The sequence below is a fragment of the Erinaceus europaeus genome, chromosome 9, assembly GCF_950295315.1.
Source record: "Erinaceus europaeus chromosome 9, mEriEur2.1, whole genome shotgun sequence".
In the NCBI taxonomy this organism is placed as follows: domain Eukaryota; kingdom Metazoa; phylum Chordata; class Mammalia; order Eulipotyphla; family Erinaceidae; genus Erinaceus; species Erinaceus europaeus.
This window is the reverse complement of record NC_080170.1, coordinates 40,841,290-40,864,635: the sequence shown is the minus strand read 5'-3', so window position 1 is coordinate 40,864,635 and position 23,346 is coordinate 40,841,290. Positions and strand designations below refer to the sequence as shown.

The 23,346-nt window shown below is 45.2% G+C and overlaps 1 protein-coding gene across 1 annotated transcript in view; it reads left to right on the top strand.

Annotated features, from left to right (window-relative positions):
• Positions 1 to 23,346, top strand: part of ASTN1 (astrotactin 1) — a 320,336-nt gene that overhangs the window by 277,134 nt on the left and 19,856 nt on the right. The window contains exons 17-18 of the mRNA XM_007531466.3: positions 20,650 to 20,918; positions 22,944 to 23,077. Coding sequence (XP_007531528.1) covers positions 20,650 to 20,918; positions 22,944 to 23,077 — 403 coding nt within the window. The remainder of the gene's footprint in view (positions 1 to 20,649; positions 20,919 to 22,943; positions 23,078 to 23,346) is intronic.

Here is a 23,346-nt window from a genome sequence, read left to right as displayed (position 1 = left end):
TCATTGAACTTCTCAGTTGTGTTATTTATTAGAAGATACAGGTTCAAGGGAGAAGATAGGAAAAAAATTACTTAAGAATAGACTACCATGCATGAAATCACTAAGAGATGGACGAGGCATAGCATTGATTATTATTATTTTTTAATGAGAGTCATTGACATCATTTTTCAGCCCTGACCCCAACTACCAGTGGTGTCCAAGTGCAGATGATTCATGCGATGACAGGGCTCCAGAGTACATCACTTCTGTCTCCATCACTGATGAGGCCCCAGTGAGTCCCTGGACACCCTCTCCACCTTGAGATTTCTTCCTGTTTCTTGGAAAGTTCCTCAGAAGGCAGGTGGCACTTTCATAACAGGCTTCCAAAATCTTTTCTGAAGGTAACCCTTCTCTTCACTGAGGGGCTCTGGGAGAGACCCTGGAATGGGAAGCACAGGTCTCCAGAGACTGAATACCCCTGTGGGCTGGGTGAAGTCCTAGTGACAGGCCCAGTACTGGGTAAGTCTGACCCAGCCCACTGAACACAATCCCTAGGAACCTTCTGTGATGGCCAATCCTTGCCAAAACCAAGCAGACTCAGAAGGATGGTAACCTATGTTTGCTTATGCTTGTTGAAAAAAGAAAAGGAAAGAGAGAAAGAAAGGAAGAAAGACAGGATGAAAGGAAGGAAGGAAGGAAGGAAAAGATAGGTTAAAAGAAGCACTTCTCTGGTTCCATTTCTCAATAAAAATGCCAGTAAAAATACGTGCTTTGTGGGTAAAATGTGAGCAGCACTGACAGTGGAAAACAGCCTAATGGAGTAAACCTGCCTCCTTGATTCCCTCAACATTGTCTTGTTTCCTCAGGGTTTTGCCCAGCCAAGCTCAGTGCACAGAGGCAGCTCTGCATGACTGCTCTGTCCCCTGCTGTCAACTATTCACAAGCTATGCCAGTTGCCGTGCTAATTGGACCTCCCTAGATTGATGAGTTTGAGGGCATTTCCAGGTTGAGATATTTCATTTGTTTTGTCTCCACAGTGCCCCCACCCCCATTTCTTCCAAGGTTCCCATAAATGTTGCTGGAGATTCTGCTCCAAGTGGGTTCTGAGTCAATATTGATCAGAGATGGTGCTTTGAAGGATAATTAGACCACAATGGCTCCCAAGCTTCACAGTGTTCTTTTCTAGGGCTAGAGGATAAAGATGTGGGTGAGACGCCTTGTGCAGATGTCCACCAGGTTGCTCCCCGAGGCCTGTCCTCATGAGGGCACCTTCCAGAGCTCCTGCTCTGGGGTCCTGGCCTGGAAGAGGTCATTACTGATTGGCAGAGAAAAAAAAAACAGGAGCAAATCAAAACCAAAGAAAACTCTCTCCTCTAATTTAATCAGCCCTTCTCTTTATTAAAAAAAATGCTTCCCTCATGCCTTACTTTTTCTGTCACTCCATGAATATTGATTGAGTTTCCACTTTGTGCAGACATGGGGTGAATGGTACTGGAGGAGGGCTAAACCTGACCTCATGGGTCAGACGTGAGAGGGACAGAATACAAACAAGCATTTGAGGGGTAGACAGATGCCAAGGACTTTGAGTGGGCTGTGAGGGTGGTCGGTGTGACTATCAGTTGGGAAGTAGAGTTAGTAGGTGACTCTAGAGGTGGAAGGAATGGAAGCCAGAAGGTAGCAGGACAGAATCCTTCTAGCACACAGGCAGAGAGCACCTGTGTGCTGTGGTCACTTCCCCAGGATGGAACAGCAACAATCTAGACATCTCAGGAGATATCTCAGTGTTAGCACACAGGACTTGCATGCCTGAGATCCCAGATTTAATCCCTAGCACCTTCATATATCAGACCTGAGTGGTGTTCTGGCTTCTCAGGCTCTTCCTTGGAGAAATAAATAAAGCTTTTATTTTATTTATTTTATTTTTACTAAAGTAATGCTGAGCTCTGGCTTATGGTGGTGAGGGGGGTTGGGTGGGGCTTGAACCTGGGGCATTGGAGCTTTAGGCATTAGAGTCTGGGACATAGGAGCCTTAGGCATTAGGTAGCGTAACCATTATGCTACCTACCCCATCTAAATAAATCTTTAAACAAAAATGTAAAACTCTGGAGCTCAAACATTCCCAGAGCTGGCATGGGTGGCCTTGAGCAGAACTTGATACTGGAACACTTGGCTTCTGGAAGCTTCTGGCTGGAGACTCCCTGGACAGTTGGTCGACCTTTCTGGGGATGTTGATGCAAGCACATCTCAGGAGGGAGCTGCACCAGTGACAGTCAGGGTGGCCTGTCTGCTGGAAGCCATGTGGGTGGAGGCAGAAGTGGGGCAGAGTGGGGCTGAGATGTAGGGGAGGAATCAGGTGCATCAAACAGAGACATGCTTTACACTTGCCTGCAGTCGCCTGGAGGTCGGATTTTGGCAAACTCTGAGCCTTGCTGCTCTGAACATATGCTTGCTTCCTTATTATCTTCTCATTGATGTTGATTCTAGATTTTACACTAAAGGATGTGTGGTGGGAATGACCACAAGCCCAGGTCAAAACTCACATCAATTCTAGGGATGTGAGAGGCTTGTAGCCCCCAGCCACAGCCCCCTTTCCCCTGGGTCTGCGCAGAGAGGCTGGAGCTGGCTTGCTTCGGACTTTCCCTGAATGTGCTGTCATGTTTGTAGATGTCAGCTTCTGGGAACAAACAGAGAGGAGTCATCTGAAAACCCACCAGGAACTGCATCTCACAGCTGGTGAATGCTAATGGGTGGGAGGCTGCTATCAGTGAACCCAGTGCTTGAGACCCTGCAGCCCAGCAAAAGATGCCAGGCCTGGTGGATAGTCCAAAAAAGGCTGCTAGTGGGGGTTCTAGAGAAAGCAGGCAAAGTGTGACTTTGAAGATCTTGTATCTCAGTGATGCCAAAGGAAGAGGAGGATTAGAGGCTCTGGGGCTGCGTGATTTTAAAACAAAACACCTAAAGCCTTTGAGCCTTGCTCCAAATGGGGTCATGTGACAAAGCCAGTAAACTGTCACAAGGCTGAGAAAGCCTAATGTCACTGTGAGGTGACTTTCCCAAATGGGTTCAATGACACCCCAGTCCAAGAAGATATTCTGCAAGAAGTGACTTCTATGTACATGTTCTGTTTGACAATTCTGAATGCTGGGCTTTTTGTCTTATATTTTTGTGATACATATTAAAATTATCATTTTTTGAAGCTTTAGTTGAAAAAAAATCTGCTTTTAGTGCTCATTTGGGTTGTCCCTTCAAACACTAGAATTGGAACGTCTTTTTCTTAGTACTTGTTTTGAGTAATGCTATTAATAGACCTAAAAACCAAAAGTTCTTTAAGACAGAAAGGAAAACTAGTAAGTAAATAGAAAAATTCTAGGGAGCCAGGCAGTGGCGCACCTGGTTAAATACACATAGTTTTAGTATTAAGTGCAAAGACCTGTGCAAGGAACCAAGTTCAAGTCCCCAGATCCTCACCTTCAGAAGGAACACTTCACAAGCAGCAGTACTGGTCTGCAGGTCTCTCTCTTTCTCTCTCCCTCCTCTTTCAATTTATTTTGGTCCTATCTAATAAAATGGGTAAAAAATGGCTACCAGGAGCCATGGATTTGTGATACTTTCACCAAGTTCCAGTGATACCCTGGAGAATAAAATAAGAAAGAAAAGAGGGACCAGGTGGTGGCACACCTGGTTGAGCGCACACATTACTGTGTTCAAGGACCTGAATTCGAGCCCTTGGTCCCTGTCTATAGGGGGAAAGCTTTGCAAGTGGTGAAGCAGTATTGCAGGTGTCTCTCTTCCTTTCTATCACCCACTTCCCTTTTGATTTCTAGCTGTCTCTCAAATAAAATAAAGATGATATTTTTTAAGTTCTTTTTTTAAAACTGAATGTGATACTTGAGTCGTTTTTTAAAATAATTTATTTATTTATTTATTTATTCCCTTTTGTTGCCCTTGTAGTTATTGATGTTGTTATTGCTGTCATTGTTGGATAGGACAGAAAGAAATGGAGAGAGGAGGGGAAGACAGAGAGGGGGAGAGAAAGGTAGACACCTGCAGACCTACTTCATTGCTTGTGAGGCGACTCTCTGCAGGTGAGGAGCCGGGGGCTCGAACTGGTGTCCTTATGCCGGTCCTTGCGTTTTGCTCCACATGCGCTTAACCCGCTGGGCTACCGCTGGGCTCCCTAAATTCTTTAAAAAAAAATAAAGAAAGAAATAAAAGAAAGAAAAACCCATAGGTAGAAAAATTCTAAGCTTTGCTATGTAGGTTCTAATAAGGTGGGGGCTGTCTCTTTAACTTGCTGTACCCAGATCTTCTTTTTCTTTTTTAAAAGTTTTACTTATAAAAAGGAAATATTGATTAAACCATAGGATAAAAGGGGTACAATTTCACACAGTTCCCACCACCAGAACTCTGTATCTCATCCCCTCCCCTGATAGCTTTCCTATTCTTTAACCCTCTGGGAGTATGGACCCAAGATCATTGTGGGATGCAGAAGGTTGAAGGTCTGGCTTCTGTAATTGCTTCCCTGCTGAACATGGGTGTTGACAGGCCGATCCATACTCCCAGCCAGTCTTTCTTTTTCCCTAGTGGGGCAAGACTCTGGGGAAGCAGAGCTCCAGGACACATTGGTGGGGTCTTCTGTCCAGGGAAGTCTGGTTGGCATCATGCTGGCATCTGGAACCTGGTGGTTGACAAGAGAGTTAACATACAAAGCCAAACAAATTGTTGACCAGCCATGAACCCAAAGGCTGGAATAGTGCAGATAAAGAGTTGGGGGGGTCCTCCATTTTGTAGATAGCTAGTAGGTATATTTAAGTTATATTCCAAAGGGCATGTGCCTATACTAGTTTTTGTTTTTGTTTTTCTTTTTTTCCTCCTGAGCTTGAAATCTGATATGCCGGTTAGTCCAAGTTTTTGTCTGGGGTTATTATGTCATGGTTGGAAAAAGGACAAGAAAGCTGGATCAGGGAAGAGAGCAGATCCCTAATATGGGAAAAGGGTATAAATATTGTTGACTGTAAGCCTCCAGTGATTTGATGCAATCTGGGCCCCATAATCAGCTTAGGAGCCTATGTGACCTCTGTATCCCTGTAGATTCAAGCTCACATTCTGTGGTCATCAGTAGGAACATTCCAAGCTGCCCCCAATTTTAGCACCCATCTTCCTCAGGTGTAGCATAAGGTATGTTGTCCATCCTCCCTTAGGAGGATGGAACATTCTCTACCATTCTTTACCCAAGTTGAGAGCAAGGTCCTATGGGGTCCCACAAAGGGGTCTATTGTGTTGTTCCTGATAGAAATTACAGGTAACAATGAAGAAAGGTATTTATTTGAGGCCTAGGCCCATCATGTCTGTTTGGGAATCTCAGGACTCCCCGATTAGGGCCCCAGCTGATTGGGTGTCCTGGTAGTGACTAAAGAGTCATCGTTAAAGTATGCCAGTCTCTTGCCCTTACTCAGCTTTTGCAGTCCTTGCTATGCTAAGGTTAGCTTTGGAGTGAGTGAAAGAACTGTAATAGGAAGTAGGTGAGGAGGGTATCTAAGTCTAAGTGGACACTATTTCATTATGAACTTGATACTGACTCACTTCAGACTATTGTGTATTTTTGCTTTCAGGTATATATTTTGCCCTAATTTATGGATACATGTGAACATATGCTCTGTCTCATGGGACCTGGTCTGCATCTAGGTTTTGTGACTTTGTTAGGAAGTGAACCCCCTGGAATGGAACTAGAGAGTACTGTGAAAAGAGCTGTCTCACCTGAGTAGTGAGGGTGAAGGGTTGACATTCCATGTCTGATGTCTCTGGACACAGTCTGAAGTGAAGCATGCTGAGGTTGTTGCATTGATTAGGTTGGGATTGGCGGATGCAATATCATTTGATATGAATTGAGTGAAGCATGCAGGAAAGTGAGCCCCACCCTAGAGGTTATATAAATAATGTCAAAGGACACAAATTATGGTGATGTGTATGACACAACAAATCTTAACAAAGGTATATTTCAAAGTTAACCCAATTGCCAAATAATGTGATTATAGCAATAACTATCTATTGTCTTCTTAAACCCAAAGATAGCAGGAACCTCCTGATTCCTCCATAAAGCCTATATTTTCCTCGACTTCTTTTTATAAAGGAAAATAATTTACCAGCTTTTGCCATAGACTATAGACATTGTTGTCCTAAACCCTCAAGGTCTCACTCCAAAAGCCCCTCCTCAGTGACACTGATGATGGTCTTTATTTGATCTTTTGTATAAATAGTACTTAGATTCTGCACATCTGTCTTATCTCCTCTGAAAGAGAATACATCCTCTGAATGCAGGGACTCCCTGCAATTCATTTTGGTAGATTCAAATGATATGCACATTACCTTGTAAACAGATATTCAATAGCTATTTGCTATGTCAAATTGAATTCAACTGCAGTTTGGATCTTTTGATGTTGCCCAACTTCTCAATAGGATGAAAGTTCTGGACGGCTGAAGACAGGAACACAAAAGGGGCATCAAGAAATATATGACCAAAAAGTAAATGGTGCTAACAATCCGAGATGCATAATTAACCCTTTTTAAAAGGACCTGTTATTTTAGTACTTTTAGAACATTTCCGGTTCTGATAGGGATAGGGTGTAATGTGTGTATGTATGTGCGTGCAGCAATTCATTTCATGGTGCGGCTTTATCTGTTTGACATGAGAACTAAAGTCAGTGTTGCATTGTCCTCCTGTAGACTTGTTACCCTGGTAATGAAAATTAAATACAATATTCTAGAGCTTCAAGCTTTAGGAACAAATAGAATTCATGACTTCATTTACCTAAAGTGGCTTAGTTTCTGTATGTTCCTGTGGGGTTCTGAGTCCAGATTGATGCAAGATAAAGATACCTGGGGTCTTGCTGATACCTGATAAGGATCAGCTCCACTACCCCCCAACCCCCAACACACATACACCCTTTTTCTAGGAAAATAAAAAGGATATAGAAACCTAGCATTCCTTTAGTACTAACATCTAAGGATTAAAATAGTCATTCAAGATATGGAATGAAGAGGCTTAAGTGCTGCCATTCCTATACTATCATCCTTCCCATACCAGCATCCTCCAAGTGGCATTGCATTTCAGGGATAAATATTTTGTAATGAAGAAGGTTGGCTTGGGGGGAATTAACATTTCAACTTCTTCCACTAGTATGGAACTTTTATAGTTAAAAACTAGTTAAAACTCAATCAGTACCATCTTCTCTATTTTCTCCTTACTAGTAATTAAAGGATCCCTTGGCTTTGTCAGCCTTGGGGAAAAGGGGGGCTTTTGCAGGACATGAAATCATGTTATATGAAGAAGTACGATAGGAGCAAGGTTGCCTGGGAGGCTACCGTTTGAAGAAAACCACCCACCCACACATCTTTTGATTGGTATCCTGTATCAAAGCATGTTGTCAGGACCTAATTGTGAATTCGGCATCATCTTTTCACTGTTTCCCATCCCCTAGGGCTGCTAGAGACTTGTGTCTGCACTTATGAAGCCATGAGTAAGGGCATCATTCAATCTTGGTTACCAGCTGTGACAATGTTTTCTTGATGGTGGTTGAGTGAGATGAGTTTGTGATATGATTTGTTAATGTGCTTACTAGTACATTTATCTTTCTTGTCTGGGGAAGAGCAATAGACCTGGTTTTCATGTGTGTCCCCACCTCCCTTCAGCTGGTCCCTAGATGGAGCAGTCTACATGGGCATTCTCTTCTTTTCAAAGTCTTTCCTTTGTGAGACAATCCTCTTGCTCTTGCTCAAGAGCCTAACCATTTCTGATTCTCATTTTCACTGCCTGATGTAACACTGACCACATGGTAATTCTTGTCTAAGAAAATCCAGGAAGCAGAGTGACTACAGGTGTAACCTTCTCTGAAACCAACATGTTTCTCACACTGTAGGGGAGCACTCTTGGAACTTCATGCCACTGGCACTGGCCTCTGGATGAGTAGCTTTCAAATGAGGCTGCTTGCACCCTAAGGCCCTGAGCAGATACTCCAGTGTTCCCAAACTCCACTAGAGCTGTTTATTTCTCCTATCCAATGCTAATGGCTGAAAATGCCTAAAGACCCTATGTTCCTTACTTTTGTCTCTTCTTCCTATAGTGGTTGCTAGTGGAAATTCTTCTGAAAGTGTTTTGACAGTATTTAAAGTCCGTTACTCTTGTTTAGGTGGTGGATCCCAACATGTTTTCTGAAGACCATCTGAGCCCGACTCATTTGGCATGCCTGACAACACGCAGACCCCAGCTCTACCCGCTGGTTTAGCGGAGTTCTGTGAAGATCAGGGCACAAACTAACAGCAACCTGACAGTTAGTTGTTAACGAGGGATGTAGGATTTCCTCTTCCCAAATTCAGCCCTCTGAAACTTGCCTGCCTGGCTGCCACGTGAACATCTGCTCACCAGGAGCTCACCATCTCTTCTGCCAGCCACAGAGCAGTACAAAATGTGGCTCTGGAAGACATCCAGACTCTTCATTTTCACCTCCCCCACCCCAAAGTAGATTCCAACACATCCTCCTGGATATATGACCAAGGCCACTCTCCTGTCCACATCCCCCATCATCACTGCACCTGGGAAGTAGACTTATACCTTACTGACCAGTCCTGAGCGCTGGGCCTGACACATTGTTTGGGCTCAATAGCCTCTTCTCTCTGGCATGTTCTCCCTTCTATCTTAATTCTGTTCCCCCAGAAATATACGGAATGTGTGCAATCCAGCTTCCATAAAGTGACCACCCTTGTACATTTAAAGGGAGAGCTGCTATGGTTGCTTTTGAGGCTCCCTGTGATGCTTCTGAAATCCTCTTGCCCTTCCTTCAATCATTGTTCTGTAACATTGCCACCTAGACCCCTGGCTGCTTTCCTCTTTGTCAGCCTCTCTGCTCTGGTGCCTGGAGCTGATCCATTTCTCCATGTGAGAATCCACACCATATAGCTGTCTCCATCCTCTTCCACTACCAAGTTCTCTCAAGGTGACATCCTTAGGCTTAGTGGTCAAGATCTATTCTTCTTCTTGCAGCCTTTGTTTTCCTGCTTGTTTAGCTGTTCTCACCTTTTATGGGTGGGTTTGAATCCCAGCTGAGCCAGGAGGCTCCCTCCCACACTCTGGGCAAAACCTATTCAGCATGATGTGTACCTGCAGAGACCAGACTGGTCAAGCAGAGGGCACAGGTCATTGGTAGGATAAACAGTCCTGGTTCACTCAGTACGTTTTTGTAAGAAGTGAGGGGTAGACTTGTGCAGAATTCACAAACAGAACCACCCCCAGGAGCCCTTAGCTTAGGCAAGCTGCGTTTAGTCTCAGCCAGACACAGCTAAGTGCTAACGGGCCTTGAGTTCTGTCATCTACAGTTAATTTGCAGAATAAATTGGTCAGGGCAGTGAAAGGATTTAACATCCAAATTCATTTGAAAAACAGAAGCTGGATGGGTATCGAGAGGAAAATGGAGACCATTACAAGGTTCCCTTGCCACTTGGAGTAGTGTTATTATTGGATAATATTTTTATTAAAAATTTCTAGACCATTTGGTAGTTAGAGATAAGCTAGGCTTTGCAGCATCTCAGCAAGAACTGAAGAACGTCTTGCTGTGAAGCCACATATGCTCAACAAAAGCCCCTCACCCCCCTTCCCACACACCTGCATGGAACTTATGTTACCAGTCCCAAACACACACACACACACACACACACCCACACACACACACACACACACACACACACACACACACACACACTACAAACTACACTGCAGCCAGAATTTTTGGGAAGTGGAGCCAAGATGGAGTTTCCCTCCAACACAACATGTGTGCTCAACCAGGTGCACCACCATCTGGCTCTATAGATGCTGAGTTTATAGGACGTGAAGGTGAGTAGGTGCCCCAAAATCCAGAGAGATAGACAATGCATAAAATCAGACTCCTGCTGGTGGGAGGTGAGGGGTCCCTCTACACACAGCAGGAGTGCCAGAGAATTACCTCTACTGGGGACACAGAGGCAGAGTAGGGTTCAGTTGGAATATAGAAAGGCTAGGAGGAAGACAGAAAGAGACTTTTCAGGGTTGTGAGAGACATTATCTTCTCAGGCTCCCACGGCCCAAACACAGGTGCTGTCCAGAGAATCCCTCAGAATTCCTTTGCTTCTTTCTATCCTGTGCATTAGTGGAACACTTACCAAGTGTGGACATTGAGTGAAAGACTGGACAAGCCCACACATAGGGCCACTCTATGCCCCCTGGGGCCTGACAGTCAGCTGATTATGGAAGTCCACTGGGAAGGAAAAGCTTTAGGGCTTCCCAGCCATCCTTGGGTCTTGCTTCTGTCCCTATTGATTGGCACAGGCTGTGTGACTGGCTGACTAGACTACGTGAACATGCTGGCAAGTCTTTTGGTGTTTTTAATCAGTCCCTTGGCAGCTGTGACCACCCTGCTACTTCTGGAACTCAGCTTCTCAACCCAAATGTAGTGAAGCTGTCCTGAACCCAAGAGAGGCTGATGGCAGCTTTGGGAGGTTGAGTTCATGGTTATTATATTATCAGAGATGGGAAGATAGCACAGTGGTTATGCAAAAAGACTTTCATGCCTGGGAGTCTGGAGGTAGCCTGTCTGGAGGTAGCACAGCAGATTAAGCGCAAGTGGCACAAAGTGCAAGGACTGGTGTAAGAATCCCAGTTCGAGCCCTTGGCTCACCACTTGCAGGGGAGTCACTTCACAGGTGGTGAAGCAGGTCTGCAGGTGTCTGTCTTTCTCTCCCCCTCTCTTTCTTACTTACCCTCCTCTCTCCATTTCTTTCTGTCCTATTCAGCAACAATGACATCAATAATAACTACAACAATAAAACAACAAGGACAACAAAAGGGAATAAATAAATATTAAAAAAAAAGACTTTCATGCCTGAGGCATGGGAGGTTGCAGGTTCAGTCGAATAATAGTAATAATAAATAAAATAAAACAAAATAATAATAATAAAAAAAACCCTCAGCTAGCTGTCTGCCTGGCAGAATGGTCAGAAAGAGGAAGCAGTCTTTGGAAAATGTAGCCTTACATTTGGAATCTTGTTTAAGCTGTTTGAAGTGCAGGCACCCTTCTATTCCATTCTCCCCTGGCTCCCAGAACTGCATAGTCATGATTGGCAGGCTGGGTTGTCCTCACCTGCAGGTGACAGGGAAACTGGCTTCAGTTCTGTGTGGTAGCAATGCTTCACAAGGTAGGCAGGAAATTGGAAAACAGAATTTTCTTTCTTTTTCTTTCCCCCCTTTTAAGATAAGGAAAATGCCCATAAGAGTTGATGGAAAAGTCAGCATTTACTAGCTGAGTGTCAATTAAAGCAAAAGAAAAAAAAAATTTTTTTTTCAATTTTCTGGAAGATACCTTTTTTCTTTAAGTCTCCCAGTTAATGATATTCTGTTTGGTCCCCAGTGGTGGGTGGTTAAAGTCTGATTATGATTGCACTGAACTCCCCACACCCAGAGATGCTTCTTACCTCGCCACCAGCTGGTGGCAGAAACTTCCTTTAGGGTCCAGAGACCACTTCTGAAGTGTAGAGAGAGTGACTCTAATTTAAAGGCAAAAGGGGGAAGCGGCACCTCCTGACCAGACCTTTTTCTTTCCTTTTTCTTTTCTTTTCTTTCCTTTTCTCTTTCGTTCATGTGGCATTCATTTGTGAGAGAACAGGAAGAACTATTTTTATTTCAATTTTTTGTATTATCTATATTTATTAGATAGAAACAGCCATAAATAAAGAGGAAAGGGGGAAACGGAGAGGGAGAGACAGACACCTGTAACACTGTTTCACTACTTGCAAAGCTTTCTCTCTGCACGTGGGGGCTGAGGGCTTGAACCCTTGCACATTGTGACATGTGTGCTCAACCAAGTGCACCACCACTTGGTTTAGTAAGATAAACTCTTTATAGAGTTGAGAATTCTGAGAGCTTGAAACACTTGTGAAGTCACAGTTTTCCATCATTTACTTCCTAAAGGGAGAGAGATACATTGTTTTTAAACTAATGGGTAGTGAGGAATGCAAAGTGGTAGAAGCTACTGGATTCCTGGGCACAGGCTGAGCTGGACAAGAGGAGAAATGGCAGGAGACATGTGTGTATGTGTCAAGTTTCATTCTTCTGATCATGCTTGGGGTCCAGAATGAGTCTCTGTCATACTGCATTTTCCTTTTCTGCTGCTGAAGTAAACTTGCCATACTGGACCCCAATAAGATATAGTCACACTTGGGAGTCAGACGGTAGCACAGCGGGTTAAGCGCACATGGCGCAAAGCGCAAGGACCAACATAAGGATCCCGGTTCGAGGCCCCGGCTCCCCACCTGCGGGGGTGTCGCTTCACAGGCGGTGAAACAGGTCTGCAGGTGTCTATCTTTCTCTCCCCCTTTCTGTGTTCCCCTACTCTCTCCGTTTCTCTCTGTCCTATCCAACAAAGACGACATCAATAATAACTACAACAACAAGAACAACAAAAGGGAATAAATAAATAAATATTTTAAAAAAAAAGATATAGTCACACTGTTCCCAGAGGCACCTGCCCCCTGGATTGATGTCCTTGTCACCTCAGCTGTTTATGACATTGGTGGGTACAGCTTCCTCCCTTATTTCCTAGCCATATGAGGACCAGTGTTGGTTCTTTCATACCACTATCGGCTACTCATTCTCTTTCTTAAACATGAGTCCTTCAATCTCAATACCATTTTCTTCTTCTTCCTCCTCCTCCCGTTCTCCTTCTCCTCCCATTCTCCTTCTTCTCCTTCTCCTCCTTTTCCTCCTTTTCCTTCTTTTCCTTCTCCTTCTCCTTCTCTTTCTCCTCCTTCTCTTTCTCCTTCTCCTTTTTCTTTTCAATGAGGGAGAGAGAGAGAACAGACTATTGCTCAGCTCTGGCTTATGGTAGTGCTGGGGACTGAACCTGGGGCCTCAGAGCTTCAGGCATGAATGACTTTTACTTATCCATTATGCTATCTTCCTAGCCCCCAATGCCATTTCCCAATTCAAGTTAATAACCCTGGAGATGCCTGTTTGTACTTCACAAAATTTGCAAAGGGTATCTTTTTTAAAAAAATATCTTGATTTGTTTTATTTTAATGAGAGAGCTAGAGAAAGACACAGATAGAAAGACCGGAACACTGCTCAACTCTGACTAACAGTGGTGCTAGAGATTGAACCTGAGCCCTCAGAGAAGGGGTCAGATGTTCTCACCTTTATGATCTCTGACCACTTTCCTTTTATGGGACTCACTTTGGGTAGTTGGCCCTCTTATAAAAAAACTGGGAACTCTCAAGTGAACCCAGGATGTAAACGTGGGAAATGATTTGTTGCTGTGGCTTGTCTCATTAGAGGCTACAGAAGATAAAGTAGTCACTTTGTATACAGGCCGTTATGAATGATTTATTAATTCAGCCAGCATGTGTAGACACTCAATAAATATTTGTTTAATGAATAGTCAAATGCATTAGTCACGTCGCATGCTGGCTGGCTCTGTGGGGTTTATGATGGAGAACAAGACGTCGTCACTTCACTCCTGGAGGAATCCCTCACTGGGTGGGGTGGCTGGTGGGCAGGTGAGTGGCAAACATTGTGACAACCTTTGGTGGAGATGTCTCACACCAGGTCATCTTTTCCACAGCCTTACCAAGTTGGCTCAGCTATTGTCTCCATTTTATAGAGGAGAAAATGAAGGCACAGAAAGAAATAGCCCAAAGTTTATATCAAGGGTTAAGTTCAGAAATTAAACTCCATAGGCTCAGACCTGACATTTTATTTTATTTATTTTTATTAGTTATTTAATATTGACTTACAATATTACAAGTTATAAAATTGTAAGATAATAGAGGTATAATTCTATACGGTTCCCATCATTACAGTTTTATGTCCCACCCCCTCTAGTGGAAACTGCAGAAGTTCTTTCAAGGTCACTGATACAGGTTATATCTGTTTATCTATATTTATGTGTACCCTTATTTATTTATCAATAGTCCTTCCTTCACTTCCTTTCTAAATCACCACTACACCTATTACTACTTACCAGTGCCCTTTCTTTTATTATTATTATTAATGTTATTATTATTATTCATAAAAAGGAAACATTGACTAAACCATAGGATAAGAGGGATACAACTTCACACAGTTCCCACCACCAGAATTATGTATCCCATCCCCTCCCCTGATAGCTTTCCTATTCTTTATTCCTCTGGGAGTATGGACCCAAGATCATAGTGGGATGCAGAAGGTTGAAGGTCTGGCTCTGGTAATTGCTTCCCTGCTGAACATGAGTATTGACAGCTTGATCCATACTCTCAGCCTGCCTCTCTCTTTCCCTAGTGGGGCAAGACTCTGGGGAAGCAGAGCTCCAGGACACATTGGTGGGGTTGTCTTTCCAGGGAAGTCTGGTTGGCATCATGCTAGCATCTGGAACCTGGTGGCTGAAAGAGAATTAACACACAAAGCCAAACAAATTGTTGACCAATCATGGACCTAAAGGCTGGAATAGTGCAGATGAAGAGTTGTGGGGGTCCTCCATTTTGTGGATAACTACTAGGCATATTTAAGTTATATTCCAAAGGGCCTGTGGCTATACTAGTTTTTTTTTTTTCTTTTTTTTTCCCCTAGCCTGAAATCTGATATGCTGGTGGGTCCAAGTTATTGTCTGGGAAGATGATGTCATGGCTGGAAAAAGGACCAGAAAGCTGGATCAGGGAAGAGAGTAGCTCCCAAATATGGGAAAGGGATATAAACATTATTGACTGTAAACCCCATGGATTTGATGTGATCTGGGGCCCATAATGAGGTTAGGAGCCTATGTGACCTCTGCATCCCTGTAGCTCTGAGCTCACATTCTATGGTCATGAGTAGGAACATTCCAAGCTGCCCCAATTTCAGGACCCATCTTCCTCAGGTGTAGCATAGAGTGTGTTGTCCATTCTCCCATAGGAGGATGGAACATTCTCTACTGTTGTTGATCCGTGCCCTTTCTTCTTTCCCTCTTTGCTCTCAGATAAGAGAAACAGTGTCTGGCTCCGTTGTTTTCCAGATTCACTTCCCTTTCATTGCTGGTATAAAAACAGGGTTCCTGGTGACAAATACTTCAGGTCCCGGAGGAATGGCGGTACAGAGCCCTCTGGTTTATTTCCCCTGTCATTTACCCCTCTGAGAGTATGGACCAAAATATGTGGGAGTTTTGGCTTCTGTAATTGCTTCTCTGCTGAATATGGGTATTGGCAAGACCTGACACTTTAAAACACTGTGCCCATGGGGATGGCAGAAGATATATATATATATGGTTTGGGGGGAGGTAGAGAAAATAGATAGAAGACACTAGGCTGGGGCTAGCTCAATCAGGAGCACAGCACAGGACAACATTGAAGCCAGGATTGCAGAATTGCTATCCTGAGCAACTGGGAAGCTGGGGCTGTTTCCTGAGCTAAAACTTACAAGAGATGAAACAGATTCTCGGAGAGAGCAACTATAGTTTGTGACATGCGGAGCTCAGGGTACCTGTGGGACATTCATTGATTGCAGGGCTTGGAATTGCAGACCAGCTTGTTCAAGCTCTGTGATGCTTGTGGAAGCTAGAGCTCTATGTAGAGTGGCTGTCCTCAGAATAACACCATATTCTATTTGGTTAGTTTTTGCAAATGATTTTTAAAAAAATTTTCTGACTTTTAAAACATTCAGACCTCTAGGCCCAGGAGGTAGCGCATTGGGTCAAGCGCACATGGCGCGAAGCACAAGGACCGATGTAAGGATCCCGGTTTGAGCCCCTGGCTCCCCACCTGCAGTGTGGTCGCTTCACAAGTGGTGAAGCAGGTCTGCAGGTGTCTAGACTTCTCTTCCCCCTCCTCTCTCGATTTCTCTCTGTCCTATCCAACAACAACAACAGACAACAACAATAATGACAATAAGGGCCACAAAAATGGGGAAAAATGGGCTCCAGAAGCAGTGGATTTGTAGTGTAGACATAGAGCCCTAGTGATAAGCCTGGAGGCAAAACCAAAACAAGATAAAAAGTATGTTTCCTTTAAAAAAGGGGGGGGGCAGTGGTTAGCACAGTGGGTTAAGGGCACATGAAACAGAGCGCAAAGACTGGCATAGGGATCCCGGTTCGAGCCCTAGCTCCCCACCTCCAGAGGGGTTGCTTCAGAAGCAGTGAAGCAGGTCTGCAGGTATCTAGCTTTCTCTCCTCCTGTCTTCCTCTCTCGATTTCTCTCTGTTCTATCTAATAACAATGACAGCAATGATAACAACAACAACAATAAACAAGGGCAACAAAAAGGAAAAAATGGCCTCTAGGAACAGTGGATCATAGTGCAATAACTCTGGAGGCAAAAAAAAAAAAAAATCAGACCTATGATGATAATATATTTCACATTCCCCTCCTCCATAAATTATATATGTGTGTGTGTGTATTTATCCAGATAAATGGGATATAAAGGGATGATGGACAAATGGGCCTATTGATAGATAGATAAATACAGAGATATATAAATATTAGTGGATGAATGCATAGATTGATAGGCTGGTGTATAAATGATGGGTGGGTAATGGATGACAAATGATGGGTGGATAATAGATAAATGATGGTTGCATAAATGGATGGGTGAAGAGGTAGGTGATGGGTGCACATGGGCATGGATATGATTGGGTATGCCTACATTAGACAAAGGACTTTCCACTTTTGGGCCCTCCCCCACTCCCTCTCCCTCTCTCATGCAGAGGCAGAGAGAAAAGTGAGCAGTTTATGCCCTGTCCTCTTCTCCCTGGTTATTAATACATTGTCCTGTCTTTGGCTCAGGCCTCAGAGTGTGTGTCCCTTAGCAGCCTTAAGAGTTTAGTTGAGATCTAGCCAGAGTGACCCAAGTCTCTGTGAAAAGCTGTAGTCAAACATTCATTCTAGATGACGTATCTGAGCCTGGCACATGGATGGAATGTGAATTCAGGCACCTCCAGGACTTTCTGGCAGGAACAAGTATCCTATTGACTGGGGTGGGGAGACGTGAGGGCAGCACCTGGATTCTGGGATGTCAGGAGTGCAGAGTGCACCCACATCCAGTTTCCAGGCCTTCAATGGCTGCGCCCAGAGTTCCTTTGCATTTGATTTCCCTGCTGCCTGATTTCTTTGCTGCCTCTGTAGTTCCTGCTGTGATGTCATTAGCATCTCATTGCCTTGGGCACCAGCTCCAGGGAGAGAGATTCTTCAGCAGCCTCCCGGAATTGTACCAATTTACTTCCCTGCTGACACTGTGCTCACTTTCTGGAGCCTTCAGTCCCCCAGCCCTGCTCTGTCACCTTTATCCCCTTTGTGCTGCCTTATGCCATGGGCGCCGGCCAGGGTGAGGGCCCAATGTGGAGTGTGCACCAGTTCTCATACCCTGAGATGCCACTGCGAGATTCATCCATCGTGTGCTGTAGCTACAGATTTAGCCTAAAGCAAATACCATTTATTTATAGCAACCTGTATTTGCAAAGTGCTTTGTGGCTGGGGGGGGGGGGGCTATTATCTCCCTTCCAGGTTGGTGCTGCATCTAGTTTTTAAGAAGTGGGGGGAGGGGCAGCACAGCTGGACCCTGGACCCGTCACCTAAGAGTTTTGAAGGTGAAAAATGCAAAGTGGGATGAGAGAGGGCCCTCCCTGGGTGTTCTTGCTCCCCAGGCACTTTTGTCAATTAACAGACCTTGAGTGTAGCTTACATTCTATGCCCAATGGCCAAGTCCTTGTTGGGAGGAAACATTCATTAAGGGACAATCTAGGCCTCACCTCACTAAACTATTTCTACCCAGGAATTAGAGGGCAGAAGAGGAAGAAGAGCCAGAGTTCTGCATTGATGTGGGACCAGAAGTGGGGAGGCTCTGGCCATGAAAGAATAAAGGAGGTGAGGAGGGTGTTTTCTCCTCTCTCTCTCTCTCTCTCTCTCTCTCTCTCTCTCTCTCTCTCCCTCCCTCCAGTGGTGAGCAAATGTTACACATCTTGAGTCAAACATCACCTTTCTGGAGCTTTTTGGAACTGAATGACTATTTTCACTTGCCTTAACATGGAGGTGGATAGGTGTTCTCACTGGGCAAAGGGAAATTTATCTGGGCTTTTGCCACCAGACTCCATCATTTTGAGGAGCGTTTCCCAGCCGTGTCTTTAACAGTGCGTGGAAAATGTGTTACCTCTGAAAAATCTCTCTGGTGAGCACATCTCTATTCTTTGCTGGAGTCCACCTGCATGGCTTTGGGGAGTTTACCACTCATCAATCCTGTGTAAATCCAAGAACTCATGGACAGTGCCTTCCTGTGTGAGGAGGGGGTGTGGCATGGAGTGCAGGATTCTGAATTGAAACAAGAGCTGGGGGTGGGTGAAGGGAGAGGGGCATCTGCAGCACACAGGACTGGCACACGGGAGGTTCCAGGTTTGATCAAGGGCACCATCAGCAACAACCAGAACTGAGCTGTGTTCTTGTCAAAAGAATAATAATAGATAACAACACAGCAATAAAAGAGCAGGGGCCAGGCAGTGGTGCACCAAGTGGAGTGCATGTTATTATGTGCAAGGGCCCGGGTTTGAGCTTCTGCTCCTCACCTGCTCAGGGGACCCTTCATGAGCAGAAGCCCCTCCCTCTTTCTCCTTCTCTCTCTCTCTCTCTCTCTCTCCCTCTACTTCTCCCCTCTCAATTTCTTTGTGTCCTATCTAGTAGAAAATAAAGGAAATAAAAATAGATAAGGAACAAATGACCACCAGGAGCGGTGGCTTTTTAGTGCCAGAATGGAGACCCAGAGATAACTCTGGTGGCAAAATAATAATATTAACCAAAAAAATTTCAAGAATTTGGTGATCTCCCATCATCTTCAGTAACTCTTTCCGCAGGGCTCAAGGCTACATCTTTATTTACATGGGGATGGTGTGAAGATGGCAGCAAGGGGAGAAGCCCCCTGGAATATTTGCAGCATGTTCTATCTCCACCATGTAGGGGGCTGGGGCAAGGGCGCCTGTCCAATTCACCATTCCAGCCTGGCTCTAGTGTTTGTGTCTTTGGGCTTGTAGCACCCTCTAGTGGTATAAATTTTCCCTTCTCATAACACATCCTACATCACGAATTTAGGGTCGTAGAAAAGGATTGCAGCCATCCTTAGGGCGTGTAGAGTTCCTAGATTCTTGGAGATTAAAAGTGAGAGGGAAAGAATCTGGTGGCATATCACCCATCTCCTCCAAAGTCGTTTTCACTCTACGTGGAGGATGTAGAGAGGATTTTTATTTCTCCTTGTGAGCTTTGATCCCTCTTGCATTCTATTTTTCTCCTTGGAATTGTTTTCACTTGTCCATTTTTTCTTAATCTATTCAAAAAAGTGTTTTTTTTTAAGCAGCTCTATTACTTCTGCAGACACTGATTTTCTGGGGTGCCAGAGTGGTTTTTTTTTTCCCTTGCTCACGCCCAAATTATTTCTAACTCGATGCTTCCACCTGGTGGCTATTTCCTGGAATTGCCTTTCTGCCTCGGTTGAATTCACATTATCTATTGGAGTGGTGGGTGCAGAGAATGAACAGCTTGTGATTGCAAGCCCTTTGGCAGGGCTGATTTGAATGGTGACAATTTTAAAATATCAAACGGACAACTAATTTTTCTTTCACACACAGAATGGATGTAATGAAGGCAGAGTTGCAAAGGTAACGGGAAGCCTTGAGCCTACCTCACTGCCATGGTAGAAAATCAGATTAAAGTCAGATTAAAGCCATGATGGTGGGAGATGGCAGACTAGCTCACCTGGATAGTGCACTTCTTTGCCCTGTGTGTGATGCAGCTCCAAGCCCTTCCACTGCACTGAAGGAAGCTTTGATGCTATATAATCTCCTTTGTCTAGGGGACAGCTCACTCAGTAGAATATACACCTTAGAGTACTCTAGGCTCTCAGTTCAAGCCGTAGCACCACAAGGCAGCACCAGGAACACTCCATGCCTAGCGGAGTGGTGTTGTGGTGTCTGCCCCTCTTTTACCTCTGCTCTCTCTAAAGAAAAATAAAAACATATAAAAATCAGGTCTAGAAGAACTTCAGTGGTATCACACATGTGCAAGGTTCTGTATTCATATCCTGACACAACCTTAAAAAAGTCAACTACAAAACCAAGTGAACTGGGGAGATATTTCGGAAGACAACTTGCAGGCCTGAGGCCCCAGGCTCAGTCCTCAGCACCATCAAATGCCAGATCTGAGTGGCATTCTGGTCTTTCTCATAAAAATCAAGGAGTAAGTAAATGTTTTAAAAATTTAAAAAAAACAACATGATGCGAATGTTTCCCTCCTACCTTAGAGGCTGCGTTGGGCACTTTAAAAGCATTCTGGCATGTGCATGCCAGCTGTGAAGGAGGCAGGTCCCGTTCTCACTTCACTCTGTGGATGAGGAGCTGGGGTCATAAAGCAGTCAATGCTATTACCATGTACAGACTTTTCCAGAAGCATGTGGCCTAGAGGGCAACCAAGAGAATCCATGGAACTGATGATCCTTGGGAAGGAGCAAGCTGCTCCTTCCTTCAGAAGGACTGTTTCCTGTCCCATCATCTGTGAGTCACAGGGAGGGGTCTCCCCAGTTATGTGAGACACAGCTTTCATGTCCTCCCCTCTCAGCATTGTGCTCTCCCCCTGTCATCTTCCTCACCGTCTCTCTTTCTCTCATGTGTGGCAGGCAACTCCCCATCGGACGAGTCAGAGGAGCGAGAACGAGACCCCAAGGTGCTGACATTCCCAGAATACATCGCCAGCCTGTCTGAGTCAGGCACCAAGCGCATGGCGGCTGGCGTCCGCATGGAGTGCCAGAGCAAGGGGCGTTGCCCCTCGTCTTGCCCGCTGTGCCACATCACGTCCAGCCCTGACACCCCTGCTGAACCAGTCCTGCTGGAGGTGACCAGAGCAGCCCCCCTCTATGAATTAGTGGCCAACAACCAGACACAGCGGGTAAGGGGGCCTGGGGCCTGGGTGCAGATAAGACCATGGAGAGGTCAGACTCTGGAGGGGGGCTTGTGGTGGCACTAATGCAGCCCCACCACCTTGCTTAGGTGTGTGTGTTTGCATGCTGAGCCACTGAAGCCACAGCACCATCAAGCAGGACTCCCTTGTTAGCACTTGAGAGCCTTTGAGCAGGAAGGAGAAGAAGGAGGGAGCAAGCTTTCCAGATCACCAAATCCAGGAAGGCACCAGATTCAGGAAGGCACAGCTTTCCAGATCACCAAAGTCAAGGTGCAGAAGGTCAGGGGACAGTCACGCAGGGAGGCTCAGTTGCATTCCCTGACCCTTGGTTGGCAAGCCAAGTGCACCCACTCCCCTAACTGATGCCCAACTCTGGACCAGCTGCACTGGACTATGAGGGTGGAGGCTGTGGGTCCCAAAGGGGGATATTCTGATAGCTTCAGTATTGAGGAGCTGGTTCCCTGCGGATCTCAAGGACTCTGCAGGCTGCTTTCCAACTATGCAAGGCAGGGAGGAGAGGAGTCAAGAAGGGGGCTGGAATGGCAAGATGGAGGCAGTGACTTAACTGGTTCCTCAACTCTCTCATCATCTCAAGGACAACAGAACAGGGTGAGTTCACACACACACACACACACACACACACACACACACACACATTATGACAACAAAATCGAGAGTACCCAGAGTGGGGACTTAAGTCATCAGCATAGGCAGGGGTGGGGGTGGTAGAGGATAGCAGGGAGGCACTCCCCTGCCCTCAGGTGTGCCACAGGTGGGTGGTGTGCAATTTCATCCCCTCAGTCTCACCAGCATGTGAGGGAGTTGACCTGCATGTGTCTCCCATACCCTCCCCCTCTGACACCTGAGTTTCATAGAAGGTTTGAAAATAGGGCTTTCACAGGGACAAAAAGGTAAGTGTGGATTTAGAGGGCCTGACAATTTAATTTTCAGTCTGAGAGAGAAGTGGGAGGGAGTGGGGGTGAAGTAGGGGACAACAGTAGAGGAAGGGGAGGTGACAATTGGGTCCCCATGGAGATGGAAATTGTGTTGATCTCAGTCTGCAGATGATACCAGTGGTTAGAAATGTCTGGAGGTATAGCTCAGCTGGTAGAGCACAGGGCTTGCATGCACAAGGCCCCCAAGTTCAAGCCCCAGCACTGCATATGTGATAATTTTTTCTCATTTAAAACCAATGAATAAATGACATAAAATAAATAATGATAAATGATATAAATGACAAATACATAAGAATATTTTTAAAGCAATGAATAAATCTTTAATAAGACAGTCACCTGAGCTTGGGTCAGTTTCCTGTGGGTATTGGAAACCAATACCAAGATCAAATTGACCCTTATAATGGTATTGTGGTTATAATAGCAAGGTGTCCTTCAACAAAAACTATCAAGAAACTTATGACTTGCAAGACCTGAATGTTTGAAGACCCTAGTGCCCTTGGACAGAAGGAAGAGTTGCAAAGCAGTGTGCCTGGTGGAGAGTCATTGTTGCTGGAACCAGCCAGGGCTGTGGAGAGACAGAATGGGAGAAGAAGGCGATGGGAGGTGTATTTGTTCCTGATGTCACAGTGATGAACCCTGGGCTGAGCTCTTACCCTAATTAAAAAATGCACTAAGGGTCAGAGGACTAATTCACTGGGTAGAGACTTTGTGCCTTGCCACAAGCATGGCAAAGGTTCAACCCTGGCACTCAGTGGGATTACCATAGCACCAGAGAAATCTCTGGTTGTGGTGTCTGTCCTTTTCTCTCTGAAAGAAAAACTAGGAAAGATGAAGTCCCACATGTGTAAGGTTATAGTTTGTGAAAAGGAACTGCCCTTTGAAATCCTGAAGAGTTTCCTGGGAATAGTCTCCTGGAGGAGGAATTTGAGGGTAAGATGTAGTGAAGTGATGCTACAGCCTACAGGCTGGCAGATCCTTGCTGCTCTTTCTCTTGATTCTAGTGGCAAAGCCCTGGCTCCATGGTGAATTCATTCCCTTCTCTCTGTCTCTCTCTCAGCTCTTGCAGGAGGCCACCATGAGCTCACTCTGGTGCTCAGGGACTGGAGATGTCATCGAGGACTGGTGTCGATGTGACTCCACAGCTTTCGGGGCAGATGGGCTCCCCACTTGCGCACCTCTCCCACAGCCTGTGTATGCTGCCCTCCCTCTGCCTCTCTCGTGCACTAATTCCTCAGCACTCCTTCACAGACCTCTGCTCCCCCGTGTCTGCTGTTTCCAAACCACTAGACTGGGAAAGGGAGGGGAAAGGGAGGAGGCTGGAAGGAAAACATGGTGGGTCCCTGCCTTCAGTGAGTTCCCAGTCTCCTAGGGGAGGCAGGCACACACACCATAATAGATGTAGGCAAGGCTGGATAAGAGATCACACGATAAAGTGTGAAGCAGACCAAGTCTGAAGTTGG